This window comes from Polistes canadensis, unplaced genomic scaffold, assembly GCF_001313835.1.
Source record: "Polistes canadensis isolate GaletaPanama2010 unplaced genomic scaffold, ASM131383v1 scaffold_45, whole genome shotgun sequence".
In the NCBI taxonomy this organism is placed as follows: Eukaryota; Metazoa; Arthropoda; class Insecta; order Hymenoptera; family Vespidae; genus Polistes; species Polistes canadensis.
Window position 1 is genome coordinate 321,470 of NW_014569592.1, and position 14,354 is coordinate 335,823.

The 14,354-nt window shown below is 29.7% G+C and overlaps 3 protein-coding genes across 5 annotated transcripts; 1 reads left to right on the forward strand and 2 right to left on the reverse strand.

Annotated features, from left to right (window-relative positions):
* Positions 1–33: 33 nt before the first annotated feature.
* LOC106785105 (mannose-1-phosphate guanyltransferase beta) lies at positions 34–3,092 on the forward strand. The gene is made up of 6 exons (XM_014745281.1): positions 34–485; positions 835–1,101; positions 1,202–1,595; positions 1,702–1,863; positions 1,956–2,187; positions 2,255–3,092. The coding sequence occupies exons 2-6, from the start codon at positions 949–951 to the stop codon at positions 2,421–2,423; spliced, it is 1,110 nt and encodes a 369-aa protein (XP_014600767.1). The 5' UTR covers positions 34–485; positions 835–948; the 3' UTR covers positions 2,424–3,092.
* On the reverse strand, positions 2,563–5,603 carry LOC106785104 (separin). The gene is made up of 9 exons (XM_014745279.1): positions 5,190–5,603; positions 4,862–5,078; positions 4,501–4,790; positions 4,270–4,406; positions 3,968–4,184; positions 3,574–3,884; positions 3,332–3,499; positions 3,088–3,233; positions 2,563–2,771 (listed from the first exon to the last, which is right to left on the reverse strand). Exons 1-9 carry the CDS (start codon positions 5,406–5,408, stop codon positions 2,623–2,625), a joined length of 1,854 nt encoding a protein of 617 aa, XP_014600765.1. The 5' UTR covers positions 5,409–5,603; the 3' UTR covers positions 2,563–2,622.
* A 618-nt stretch (positions 5,604–6,221) lies between these two features.
* LOC106785102 (HEAT repeat-containing protein 1) lies at positions 6,222–13,915 on the reverse strand. 3 transcript variants are annotated; one of them, XM_014745275.1, is made up of 7 exons: positions 13,826–13,915; positions 12,990–13,148; positions 12,612–12,906; positions 8,192–12,539; positions 7,347–8,119; positions 6,802–7,252; positions 6,222–6,658 (listed from the first exon to the last, which is right to left on the reverse strand). In XM_014745275.1, the coding sequence occupies exons 2-7, from the start codon at positions 13,129–13,131 to the stop codon at positions 6,488–6,490; spliced, it is 6,180 nt and encodes a 2,059-aa protein (XP_014600761.1). In that variant the 5' UTR covers positions 13,132–13,148; positions 13,826–13,915; the 3' UTR covers positions 6,222–6,487. The 3 variants fall into 3 exon arrangements, with proteins under 3 accessions (XP_014600761.1, XP_014600762.1, XP_014600763.1); XM_014745276.1 differs by lacking the exon at positions 13,826–13,915 and adding an exon at positions 13,329–13,555; XM_014745277.1 differs by lacking the exons at positions 6,222–6,658; positions 6,802–7,252 and having other exon boundaries at positions 7,707–7,818; positions 7,892–8,119.
* Positions 13,916–14,354: the final 439 nt, after the last annotated feature.

Genomic DNA, 14,354 nt, shown 5'->3' on the forward strand with positions numbered 1-14,354 from the left:
TATAACTAGATGTAAAAAGAAGACAATCAGATTCAAGATAATTGGACTTTTAAATTTAACCGTATGCAAGAATAGTAACTTATTATTATATTTTAAACCGTAACTATTTATGTCACCATCAGTCTAATAAATATTGCCCAATATATACTAATTCAGTTAGATAAAAAGTCAACTATGAAGAGGCAGAATATACGTGTTGGCTTAGAGACCTATATATATTCACATTGACGATTAATCTTGTTTTTAATTTAACAATTAAAAACATTAATAATAACGCACAAATCTAATGAGTAGAAAAAAGTATAAAAAAGTTCATTCCTCTTACGATGAGGAAAAAGATGACTCTAGGTGAATATGTCAATGTATAGACTGAATACGTGTTTACATACACGAACTACTTCTGCAATTTAATGTTACGTGGCAATGCTTATCAGCGATAAATATTTCCATTTCTTTTTCTTCATTATTTTAAGTGCATAATACAGGTACGTGCGTATTCTACATATTATTTTGTTAATAAAGTCAAAACAAATTTTATTTGTATGTGTATCTATATGCATATATGTTCATTCATATTTCAAATATATGATTAATAATACATGAGACCTAACCATGTTAATATTTTCGTATTAATATTATTTTGATAGCTTAGTATAAATAAGTAATTTATTTATTTGAATATTAAAAGAAATGATGAAAATCATTAAATAAAATATAGATGTTATTTATGTCATGTAATATACTATGCTTTAATATACCACAATTGATTTTAAGTTTTAAATATTAAATTACAGTATTATAATTTGTTAATAACATTTATTTTCTTATTTATAGAGAAAGATATTTATCAAATAAATCTTAATCGAGTTGGTACCGTTATAAAGATATTAGAAAGGAAGATACGATATCAAAGACATTTGATATTAGTATCTTGTTCTGGATATACTCATGCATCCGAAAAGAATGAAAATAGAAGTTATGCGAGCCTTAATACTTGTTGGTGGATATGGAACCAGATTGCGTCCTCTTACTCTTACACGACCTAAACCTTTGGTTGAATTTGCTAACAAACCAATGCTTTTACATCAGATAGAAGCTTTAGTAAGTTTATTGTATTTTTAATGATCTCTAATTGTTGTATAATGTTATATTGCTAAACGATGAGAAAACAAGAAATAATATTCTTTTTCTTTTTCTTTAGGTAGCAATGAATGTAACAGAAGTAATATTAGCTGTATCTTATAGAGCAGAGGAAATGGAAAAAGATTTAGAAGAAGAAGCTAAGAAACTAGGAGTTACTTTAATATTTTCCCATGAACCAGAACCTTTGGGTACTGCCGGTCCACTTGCTCTAGCACGTGATATATTATGTTCTGGAGATGAACCATTTTTTGTTTTAAATTCCGATATTATTTGTGATTTTCCATTTAAACAGTTATATGAATTTCATAAAAGTCATGGTAAAGAAGGTACTATAGTTGTTACTAAAGTAGAAGAACCATCAAAATATGGCGTAGTTGTATTTGACAAAACCGGTAAAATTGAAAGTTTCATCGAAAAACCCCAAGAATTCATCTCAAATAAAATAAATGCAGGTACAATAATGCAACAACATATAACTACAAAATTACTGATCATATCATTCAAATGAAAACAATAATTTTGTTGTGTTATTTGTGTGACACATATTTTTTCTCATAGGTATGTACATATTTAATCCAAGCATATTAAAAAGAATAGAGCTAAAACCTATGAGCATAGAAAAAGAGGTTTTTCCATTTATGGCTGAAGATAATGAATTATATGCAATGGAATTACCAGGTTTTTGGATGGATGTCGGACAACCTAAAGATTTTCTCAAAGGTACATTTGATGTTAGATCTGTAAGAAAATAGGCTAAACTCCTAAAATAAACATATCGTATATATAATATACACTATATATATTTTATATAGGTATGTGTATGTATCTTGCTTCATTAAGACAAAAGTCTCCTGAAAAATTACATTCCGGACCTGGAATAGTGGGAAATGTTTTAATAGATCCTACAGCTAAAATTGGCAAAGATTGTAGAATTGGTCCTAATGTTACAATCGGTCCTGGTGTTTCGTTAGCCGATGGTTGTTGTATTAAAAGGTCTACTCTTCTTAAAGCAGCTGTAATAAAAGAGCATGCATGGCTTGATGGGTGAGTATAAAACGTAAAGAAAAACAATAAGATTTTTTAATTTTATTTTTTACCTTTTATTGAATAGTTGCATCATTGGTTGGCGTAGTGTCGTTGGTCGTTGGGTACGAATGGAAGGTACAACAGTTCTCGGAGAAGATGTAATAGTTAAAGACGAGCTTTATATCAATGGCGGTCAAGTATTACCGCATAAAAATATTTCGAGTTCTGTGCCAGAACCACAAATAATCATGTGAGAAAAATGGACTTGAGATAATGGTTTTTCTAGACAATAAGTGATAAAATAATACATGAAATATCTTCTCTACTTTAAGACTTTCTACTTTTTTAAAAGTTTTGCAAATTAAAAGAAAATCGAATAAGAAACATCACAAGTAAATGTAATAAAAGTGCATACATATATTGACAGCAGGATTATTTATGTATATAATACATTTATTCAAGCTTTATCGGTAAACCACGTGTAACTATTGAAGCTGCTGTCATGTATAGCGAACATGCTTCCTTTGATTTTGATATTGCTCTCAACATCTCAGGTTCCGTTGTTATATTAGTTGTGTTTCTTTGACTATCTTTTAGAAATCCTGGTAATATATACAAATATTATTATAAGTAACATAAAAATTGATATAGTACTAATATATATATATATATGGGGCATTCTATACCAAATCGACCACTTTTGACCCCGACTCCTTTCGATTTGGCTAAAAGTTTTTTATCTTTTTAAAATAGAAAAAAAAAAGTAAGTTTCTTTCTATTTTCTAAAAATATATATATATATTGTATATTTCTTAAACTTTATCCAAAGCGCAAATCTAGTTTAATTTTTAATCTAATTTTGTAAATGTATGATATCTTCTCTGTAATGTAAATATGCAATAAATTTTATATACTAACTAAAATTGCCTTTGCACCAAGCATCAATATCTACGTGAGACCATGATCGTCCGGGAGAAGATGGAATCCAAGTACTAATAAAACTTGCTGTCATCTTATCAATGTCGCTATCTGTTATTTCCCATTGCATGCCCAAAACACATGGGCTTAAAATATTAAAGTATGAAAGTCAATACGAAAATATTTTATGATATTATGTTTATGTATGTATCCTTTACATATATTCTAAATAGTACTAATTTACCTGCTGGCAATCAAATATTGGTTGGTAATACCATAAGGAGGAAAGGGTCCACCTACAGAGGCCATTCGGATACTATTACATCCAAAGAGTAACACGATTGCCTTTACCTTGAGTTTTTCTATACGTTCTCCAGGTAAATATTGTATACCACTTCCATGACCATTGTACCTTTAAATAAAAACAGGTTTATGAAACTTTTAAAATTAGTTATCTGAAAATTAATAAATAAATGCAATCCTTACATAAGTATATCATAATTAACTAATGCATCTTCAAACATTTCTTCTCCTGGCTTTTTATTGTATAAGCTTTTCCAATTCGTTAACCAATAATTTATAAACAATTCCAAACGTTTTTCCATTTTAAGTAAATCGCCACTAGGGTTAACTATACATGTGCCAAGATTCTCTTTCATTTTGACTATTTTACATCCATCCTTCATTGTATTTTCATGTTGTTTAAATAATGTATATGCAACATAGATGGAGGAAAATCGTGTAACAGGATTATTTTTGAGAATTTCTAGAGATTCAAATGGCAAAAAATCTAAATACTAAAAATAAAAAATGTATACATTAAAAAAAGAAATTAACAAACTCCAAAACTTTTATGAAGTGTTAAAGACTATGCATTTACTTCATCTATGATCAAAACTAAAGTTTTTCTCTTAGCAGTTCGTAATATCTGTAGGTTTGATAATTTTCCATAAATTGAAAGTATCAAGTTTTCTGCCAGTTTTTCTTGATTGTTAAGAATATATTTAATAGCTCGTGCTATTTCTTCTCTTGTTAAAAAACATGCACCCAAGCTTATCTTTTTTAACAGCCATTTAGTACGAGGGCATAGATCATTACTATAGAATATAAATCGTTATCTATAAAAATAATTAAAAATAAAACATGAAATAAATTTTGATTATTATTGTCAAGATAATTTACCAAGATAAACAATCAGTTATTAATTTATCAACTATTGATTCCATTTCTGCTGCTACATCCATGTTATCGATGAAGTCTGCCATAAAAAGTATTCTCCATTCACGCAACCATGAAAATTCAAATTCATGAACTGCCGTCTTAAATAAACAAATATATTTAAGATTTGTGAATCTTTTAAAATAATAACTATATCTACTATCTAACAAACTATATTTTTGATAATCCAAATACCTTCATTTTATTGTCTTGCCTTAGACGCATTTTCCAGTATAAATCTTTATTTGCATATTTTGCTGTTAAATCTGATCTATTTTTATCCAAAATTTCTTGAATTTCGTTACATACATCATACTTTGTATGCGATCGCGGTTTTGATAAAGTTATACATAGTGGTTTTATAACGCTATTTTCAGTTGGAAGTATACTAATGTGTAGGGCATTTATAGAATTACAAGTATCTTTGTTGTAATGTAAATACAAAGAATCTTCGTATTGTGCTGTAACTTGTACGATATACCATTCTGAAAATAGAGGAAAAGTAAATAGATAATAAAAACAATAATATACTTATTAGTAAAAAGGTATATCATACCTTTTGGAAGATTTACAAGATTAGATAATAAAGTTGCTTCGGGTTTTGGATTTTGGGCATGAAGTTTAATATATTCAGATTTGAGCCCATATACTTGAGGTGTTTCTAAAACTTTTTCACGCATTTTAGTTTTTAAATGCCTATGCAGAATTTGTCGTCGAAGAAATATTGCGTGAGATTCAGCAAGATTATATACAGCTTTGACTTCTTCCCCAGCCTATACGAAAAAAGAGCTTTTGTAAACAAACAATCTTAATCAAATATTATATATTAAATACACAAATTAATAATCGTGCAACAAAATTTCTATATTATAAAATAAAAATACCTTCAAATTACAACATGCCATCATTTTATTTAAATTACTATATTCAACACCACCTGCGATGAATGATTTGTTTGCAAATAATTGTTCAATATCATTCTGTATTGCATTTAAAGATGAATTACTTGAAACTATTTCTTTGGATTGTCTTTTTAATTTCGTCGATTCAATAGGGTGACATTTGTTAATAATACACATAATATCGTCAACCATATTCTCCATTGTTTATAATTTCATTAAAAATTATTGTGTTAACATATAAATTATTTATTTCGACAATTGATGTTTATAATAATTACCAAAATTGTTGAAGTAACATTTTATATAAGACTTATGAGAGCAAAAAAAGAGAAGTATGACAATTATAATAGAGAATTAATATATAAAATAGATTTAGTGCAGGTGACAACACGAGTAAACTTTTTTATTTATTCACAACACAATTTAAATTGTAATCACGTTGGTCAACAAAAATAATGAATAGTTTTATATCCAAGAGTTAGTAGTTTATATTTTTTTCTAGATTTCTGATGTTTTAATTAAGTGGGAATACAAAATTCAAGAACGATTTCTTTGTACCTTTACAAATATTTTATCTTATGTATGATCACACACATTTAATGATTATGATTAAAAGATAAATTAAATATTAACTCTTTACCACCATTATGTTTAAAAAGTTGGCGACTTAAACGACATCTACAGACAAAATATAAAATTTACGAACTTTCTCGCAAGTGGTTGTTAAGTAAGCTCCTATACAGAATAACATACAAAAAACATTTACTTTCTTCTTAAGTACAGATATGACATATATTTGCATTAGAATTTATTAATAAACAAGGATCAGTCTCATCGTTTCTTAGGTATTTCAATCGCTTTTATATCATTTTGCTAATTCAATTAATAATTTTTAAAAGAAATGTTTACATATTATATATAGGTATACACATTTTTCAAAACCAACACATCTGAACAGAACTGGTCTTTACTAAATTTAGATTAAAGAAAACTAAAAACCTTTTCTTTTATTTATGTATCTAAATCAAGCGAACAGGCATGAAATAGTAACAATTCATATATTGCAATTAAATATAAAATATTAAATGTAAAAACGTCTACATTCTCTTATATGTATTAAGTAATAAATATACAAATATTTACATTCTACCTATTTACATTTTAATTGTTTTTTCAAGTTGATACAGAAATAATGCATCAATTTTATGTCTCGTAAACAGACTTTAAGCCTCTTGGAATAAAGAATGATGATTAGACGGGATCAACAAGATAAATTGCAATTAGAAATATTTTTGTAATGGTTCTCCTAAAATTTCTTCCAAAGTTCTGACTGCATTTTGTGCACATTTTTCGGTAGCTTCGTCCTCATCTTCTAACATCTCTGCTAAGAAAGGTACAGTTTCCGGTAATAAAGGCATAAAATCTTCTCCTAATTTTCGAGCGATTTCAATCTGCAAAAACATGAAAGAAAATAATAAGACTTTTATCCATTAATACGTAAAGTAAAATGAAACACAAATGAAATTCAAGAGATGTGCTTAAGAAACAAAAAATTAATAACAAAACGAATATTTATTTGAAATATTGATCTCACCAGAGCATTCAAAGCAGCACTTCTGACATATGCTTTGGCGTGTCTAGTTTTTAATAAAGTTTGATAAACCAATAGTTTATGCAACGAATCGTCTGGTATAGCATTCGCGAAGGAAGCTATGCAAGGTACTATCAAATCGTTTGCACGTTTAATATATTCTTCCTTTGTACCCATAGTATTTTCTAATTGATCAACGATCGGTTGAGCCAATGCATCGAATCGTTCTTGATTAACAAAATTATTAGCATCGAAAGAAAACACACGATGGAGCGTTAATAATATTGATTCCACCAATTCGATCCTATTAGACTCTTCACTTAGAGTATATTCGTTAGATTCTTGGGAAACATACTGATTGTTGTTGGTTAATAAATATGCTGCATGTTGCAAGAAATGACCAGCAAATAAGACGAATAATGATTTCAAACATTCTGCTATGTTAGCTGAAAGTCTAAAAAAGAAAAAAGAACATAAGAAAAAACAATGGATTATTAATTGATTAATTAAATCCAGTCGTTAAAATAAATAAAATTATTTAAACATACCTGAAGAATGTAATGTTTCGTTCTTTATGATCTAGATTTCTTGCTGCCCAATCATAAAATCTATAATAGAGAGGTCTGAAAGTAGCCTCACTTAATTTCAAAACTAACGATACCAAAGCTTTACCAGCATTCTCTTCAACAATCTGAATATCTTTAAATAGATCTACTTCGTTAATTTCTATATGGTCTTCTTGATTAGAAACTATATCCTCACGAAATTGAAATACTTTTAAGAAAAAGTTTGTCAGATCTGGTATAGCTGCAGTTAAATCTGCGTTTGGTATTGAAACAAATGATTCAGAAAGTATGTTTAAAAGTGGTGGTATACATTTGTAAGATTTTTTTTTGTATAATTTATCATATGTCTTATTAATAGCTGGTAACAAGACGCGCAAGGGTACATAGCTTGCTAATTTTTGTGTAGTCAATTTTAAACGAGAGACCACTACACCAATCTTAGGATGATCTGTATCTGTGTAAAACGAATTCAATCGAGTTAACTCGTACAAAATTTGATCCAAGTAAAGTGATAAGAAATTTCCAACCGATTCCACGATCTTCTGGAAGGCACTAATGATACTGATCGTAACTACATCGGGTATTTCTTCGTGGCAATAAGTTTCTATTAAATTAATAAGAGCAGGTACAAATTTGTTTAATGATTGTATAGCAGAAGTACGTAAACAGCTACATAATTCTGCAACGCATAATGCTGCACTTCCTAATATCGGACCGTTCCGTGTTTTTAATAATTCGGTAGTCAACTCGAGAATCTGTAATATAGAAGAGATAATGTTAAAATGTTAAATACTTAGATCTTTAATAAATAAAATTGTATTACTTACAGGTTTGAATACCATAGGGTGTTTGCTTGCCAGCAATTTAGCCAACAACTTGAAAGTAATTAAAACGGTTTGTTGAACAACTTCACCTTCTTGATTTTCTGATTTCACGTTAACGTCGATAATGTTTAACAACGAACCAGTCAACTCTAGTAGATCGGCATGATCCTCTTCGTTAAACTTTCTCTGTTGAAGCCTTGCATTGAGCAATTCTAAGGCTTTCTTTTTAACTGTTAGCAGCTCATGATTCAAAAGTTTGTTCACGCTTATTAAAAATATATTGTTTGGTAAGAGATTATTAACGAGATCAAGCACATCATAAAGATGATGTAAAAGAACCTTCCAATATTTGACTATAGGTTTTCCGTGATATAAATCTGCAGTCTTGGAAGTAATGTGTATCAAGAGTACTAATTCAATTATCAGAGCATCGTAATGTGGCCTGATTTCATCCACTTCTTCTGAACTGTATCCGGCAACTCGACCAATGAAATCTGTTGATGATAAAAGATTCCTTAGAAATTGGACTAACACGAATTTGTAGTGTCTAAGATGTTTTGGTGTATTCTTGGTTACATCAAAAACGTGTTTATGTCGAAAGGATGGCGTGGCTGCTTTTTGATGTTTCTCTTCCTCAATATCGATCGGCAAATCTTTCAAAAATTGTGTCAATTTAACGCAAACTTGTAACAATCTTTTCGGTTCGAATTCTTTTGAAATGTTTAACGCAAATTCTAGTCTTTGAGATGGCGTTTGGTCATTAACGACACGACTTTTTGAAAGCACAAAACTTTCGAACGTTAACAGATAATACAAATGAAGATAATTGTCGAGTAATTGCAAAAGTTTCACAAAAAGTGGCGTTCTTCTGTGTTCTGGTATATCTGGTAATGAGACGATAAATGTTCTTAAAATTTCACATACGTGAATCTCATTATTCTCGACATTTACAATTGGTATTACGGTTTCTAATGTTTTAATAATAATTTGTATCGAATAAGCATCGTCTTGTCTAACAACCGAGCTACCCATGAACGTAAATATAGGCATAATCGTGTGAAAGGCGCAACTAACGTCAACGACCTTTAACAATTCCACCAAGACTAACAATGCATGATAATGTGTTTGAGGATTTCTTGATTTCCTAATACATTGTGCTATCAAATCTACTTGAAGATAAGCGTCACGAATAGGAAGTTTTTCGATTAATAATTGATAGATATTCGATAATATTAGTTGATTCGTATATTCGATGGGGCTTAGTTCTTCGAAGCTAAGACATGTTTTAAGTAAATCGAATAAAATTGGATAAAGTAGTTCTTTTTGTTTAATATTTTCAGCACATTGGACGAATTCCAATAGAATTACTCCGCGTTTCCAATTTCTGCTATTGATCATCATTGGATTAGGAATAGTACGACGCTTACTCGATCGTCTTGCTCTGACTGGGTTCTGATCATTTTCATTTGTAGTTTCGTTAAACGTTTTCATATTTTGTAACTCGTCGATTATTAATTGAACATGCATACTTATTCTTCTAATAGCTTTGTCAACATTCGATATTACGTTACTAACGTCACAATCCGTTGCAATATCCAATAATATCCCAAGAATTTTTCGTTGTAATTGACTGGAAACTTTGCCGACACTTTCGAAAAACAACTGGTCTATTTGCCTCAAAAGAATTATACTTGGAGGATAAAATATATCATCATCTTTTATTACATTTTCATACTTCGATATACCCATTTCAAAAAGTTTCCATACTTTTTCATCGGTGAGTGCTTTAGTTGTTGTAGCGTTAAATCGTTGAAGAATATTCTTTAAAGCATCTCCAACAGATTCCTGTTTGGTATCCTTGTTTAATATTTCAAGCAAATTAAGACCAAGAGTTGCGAGATCTTTTAAAATTTCTGGTCCATTTACATGAACAAGGATGTTTAATAACTGCGATTTAACGTACATTGGTGTTACTGGATCCACAATTATTTCAAATAATTTCTTTTGAACTTTTTGCAGTTTCTCCCGTTTATCAGATTTGAATTGACTGCTTACATCAGGATCTGGTGAAAGTAAGAGATAGAGATACAACGATAGTTGATTAGGATCCATAGATATTTCTGTACTTCTGTTCACTAATTCTTGAAGAAATACTGAAAATGGTTCCATCGTTAAATTAAAAGTTTGAGTCAATTTCTTTAAAATTTCGATTGCCATGATTCTGCACACGTTGTGTTCTCTTGCCAATGATAGAAGTAAATTCGTTAGAAAAACATTATCTTGTAATGCCAATTTCATCGATTGAGATTCTTCCAAGAATATTGATGATATTTGCAAACAGTGAAATGACATTTGGACGTTGACAGGTTTTATGAACAATTGTGATATGAAACGAATTAAATCCTTCATCGTAGTAAAATGTCGTTGGAAAAATATTTGTAAACATCTTGAATAATGTTTACTATGAAACTTGTTGTCCATACCTTCAAAAAATATTTCAAGAAGACGTAATATCAGATTACTACGATCCGAATCATTGTCAAAATCCAATTGAGAATAAGATTTGAAATCCAACCGTCTGTGAACCATCTCATAAACGTACGTACCAACTTGCAGTGGTAAGATACCTTTCGACGTTAATTCTAATGCTGACTGTATGTCGCTCCTAGTTAAATTGTTACAATTTGGCAAAAGTTTCACTTGCGGATATTTTTTAAGCATTTCTGTAGCTAATTCAATGACTTCTCTAGCTAATTCTGGTTTTAACGAACCAACGGGTACTCTGCAAACAGATCCCAACAAAATCATATTAAAGAACACTGATACGGCATCACCATGAGAAATCTGTTGTTTCATAGCATTTAATATATTTTCTGTTGGCGGCAATAATTTAGCCTCTAATATATTTGTAAATACAGCCGAGGTGATCGATTCCGCAGTTGGCGATCTTCCAACGGCATTTTTAACTACTTGCATGTACCTGTTGTTCTTAGCAAAATTAGACAATAAAATTTCCATAGCAACCTCTACGTCCTTCTCTTTATTAGGAAATAAATACGGCAATGTTATAATGAATATGCTCGTATCGTCACTATCGTCGCATAATTCTAAAAGTATTTTTAATGCTGGCTTAGCCAATATTTGTCTACTATCATTATGACAAGTCGATAACAAAACTATTAGTTCATCGACTATTATTTCGGTAGAAAGTAGCTTTGTCAATCGTTTTACAGGAAATGAAAGTAAAGTTCTGATAACGTTTATTTCATTATCATTGAATCTAGCTTTTAAAGTATTTCTAAAGATTTCTTGCAAACTTGCTGGAATAATTACATCGTCATTTGCGAGTGCTTCTAACGCTATTATTCTGTACTCTGAACTGGCGTGAATCAGTCTATCTAATATTTCCACTGCTTCGTGTGCGTCATGCGCACCAAACGGCCAGGAGGTGAGAAATCTTAATTCTTTTTTACAAGTATTGTCTCTTTCATTGTATTTTATCAAATTTTTTAAATAATTGTCAAATCTTTCCGGATATTTTCTCTCCAATGATCGATATAAATGAACCAAGAAATCTTTATATTCTCTGGATACTTCATTTTCAGAGAAATTCTTTTTTAAAATACTTGATAATAATGCATCTACTGCACTATCTTCCAATTTCAGTGAAGATATTATATCGTTTACCAAATTCTGTATTGGTTGAGTTTCTTTAGGATTCATTAGAATTTCGTGGCATGCAGTCTCTATCAATGGAATGATGAGTCTTGTTACGTTGATACCTGTAGATTGTAATTTGACAATCATTTCTGTAAACCATGAGAGATTTGCCAATCTATGTACAACACTGCCATGTAAATATGTCAATCGGCAAAATGCAGAATCAAATAAAAACAAAAGAAAAAGCATTGCCTCTTGTGCAAGGCATGGCTGTTTAAATATTTTCAGTAATAATTTTTCCATAACATCATCTTTCAGCTTAACTTTAGTCAATAATTTTGAAAAAATCATATAACTGCTAGCAGCAAAATCTGGAATTTCACTAGATAATCCTTTTAAAAGAGTTGGTAACATGTAACCATGTTGAACTTCTTTGATTGTAGGTAAAATACTGATAGCACCAATTAATACTGTAGTATAAAATGAGTATAGAGTACTCAAAGCAGTTGCTTGTTCTGCGTATATTTTTGTTGCTGTAGAAACATGCGTGCAAATAATTTTTAAAAGACCATTATCGGTACTAACTCTGTTTATAATTGTACCAGAGGATAATGGTACTCCTGGCTTCTGTAATGGTTTAAGCCAACGCCATTTATCATTTGATTCTGTTAGATCTACCAATTGCAATGCCCTAATAAACAAAAAACATACATTAAGATATAAATTAATAATAAAATTATTAAATATAAGCTATATGAGGTACCTGGCAAAAATACGAGTTTCGTGATATGGTAAAATTAAAAGAAGAAACTGATCTTTATTATATTGATGTATACGAAATCTATATATCAACCATTCAAGAGCCTTGTGAGCTGTATTCAAGAGAAAATATGGAGAAAGTAGTATACAAAATTTTTCTATTCCATTATCAAGCTTTTTATTAACATTAGCATCATAGATCGAACGCTCAAGATTCATAGAACTTTGGGCAAACAAACTATCTTTGAATTCTATAAATAAGTTAGATAACTTAATCAATTCATCTAAACCACTTTGACCTGAAATATAGAAATTATATCATTAATATTTAATCATTCAACACCGCGCAAACTATAATAACTTGATAAAATGAACATTTTACCAATGCTTAACACTGTTTCTTTTTCTAAACTTGCAGCTTCTTGAGGATCAAATAACAAACTGAAACGTTTTCGATCTTCTAATAGTAGTGTAGTTTGTGGGGTTCTCAACTTTTTCAATTGCTCTGCTAATGATGTAGCCATTTTAAATCTGCAATTAACTAATCGACACAATAATTATTCACACGTTCTAAATTAAAACTATTTATATACTTTATTATCATTTTTATTTTTTATTTCATATAAAGATTTCATAAAACATTTTAAATACGTTTAACACAATGTACACACAATTTCTCTATCATTTTATACAATAATATACATAGTTGAATATAACTTACTTTTTTACTTGCCGTCTTCGATTGTAATTATTTATTTAGAAATTTTTAATTTAAAAAATAAACGTGTTTTATAAAATCAAAAGAGAAATATAACATTAATTTTTTCTCAAGAAAAAATAATGAACGATGTTTGATTATGATCGAATATATAATCAACCGACCATGTGGCCGATATTAACCATGTTAATATACAAAAAGAATAGGAACTAGACCAAAGGAATTGAAAACAAAAAGATAGACAACTAGAAAGAAAAATAGCAGCGGACATTGAGAGTTGAGTTGCAATGAGTAACGTGATCATATACATTTGGGAATTTCTCCTAACCCCATTGGATAGAAATAACGTCGTTTAAAAACACACGTGTACAGTAATACTATATTACCACATAGTTAAAAAACAATATCAAAAATGCAGATACAAAATGCGTTACGTATTTTAAAATTAAAAAATCATCCTGTGAATTTATATTAATATATTAAATTAATAAATTACTCACTTCTCTTTAATCTTCCAATAACATGCTGTGGCGTAAACGCGTAATGATTGGTATAAAGCTTCCTAGCAAAGAATACAGAAGTACATAGAAGCTCGGAAGTCCATTTTTTTTTAACCAAATTCTTCTTAGTTACTAGCCTGGCCACCAGTGGGAGATAGTAGGTACTTAACACGATGAGGGTACAATACATGGAGCCTATATAGCATACTTAGGTGTCAATGTTTATTTAATTTGTAAATAGGTAGAGACCGGAGATAGGTAGACTCCGGAGTGGAAATTCGGCCTCCGGGTGTATACAGAATTGTTACAAACTTATATCATTTCATTCTATTATGTTTGTTTTGTAAATTTATTTTGTGACTYTTCTGTAATCTTTATTATGTATCATGATTCGAAGGGATTTGCAATGATTTGAAAGATTCATTTCTATTTCGATTCTATCTCGAACGAGATATGTCCACAAAATTCGCAAATTCTGTAATAAATTTGATACTTACATGAAATTCAAATGGTTAAGACATCTCCCGCC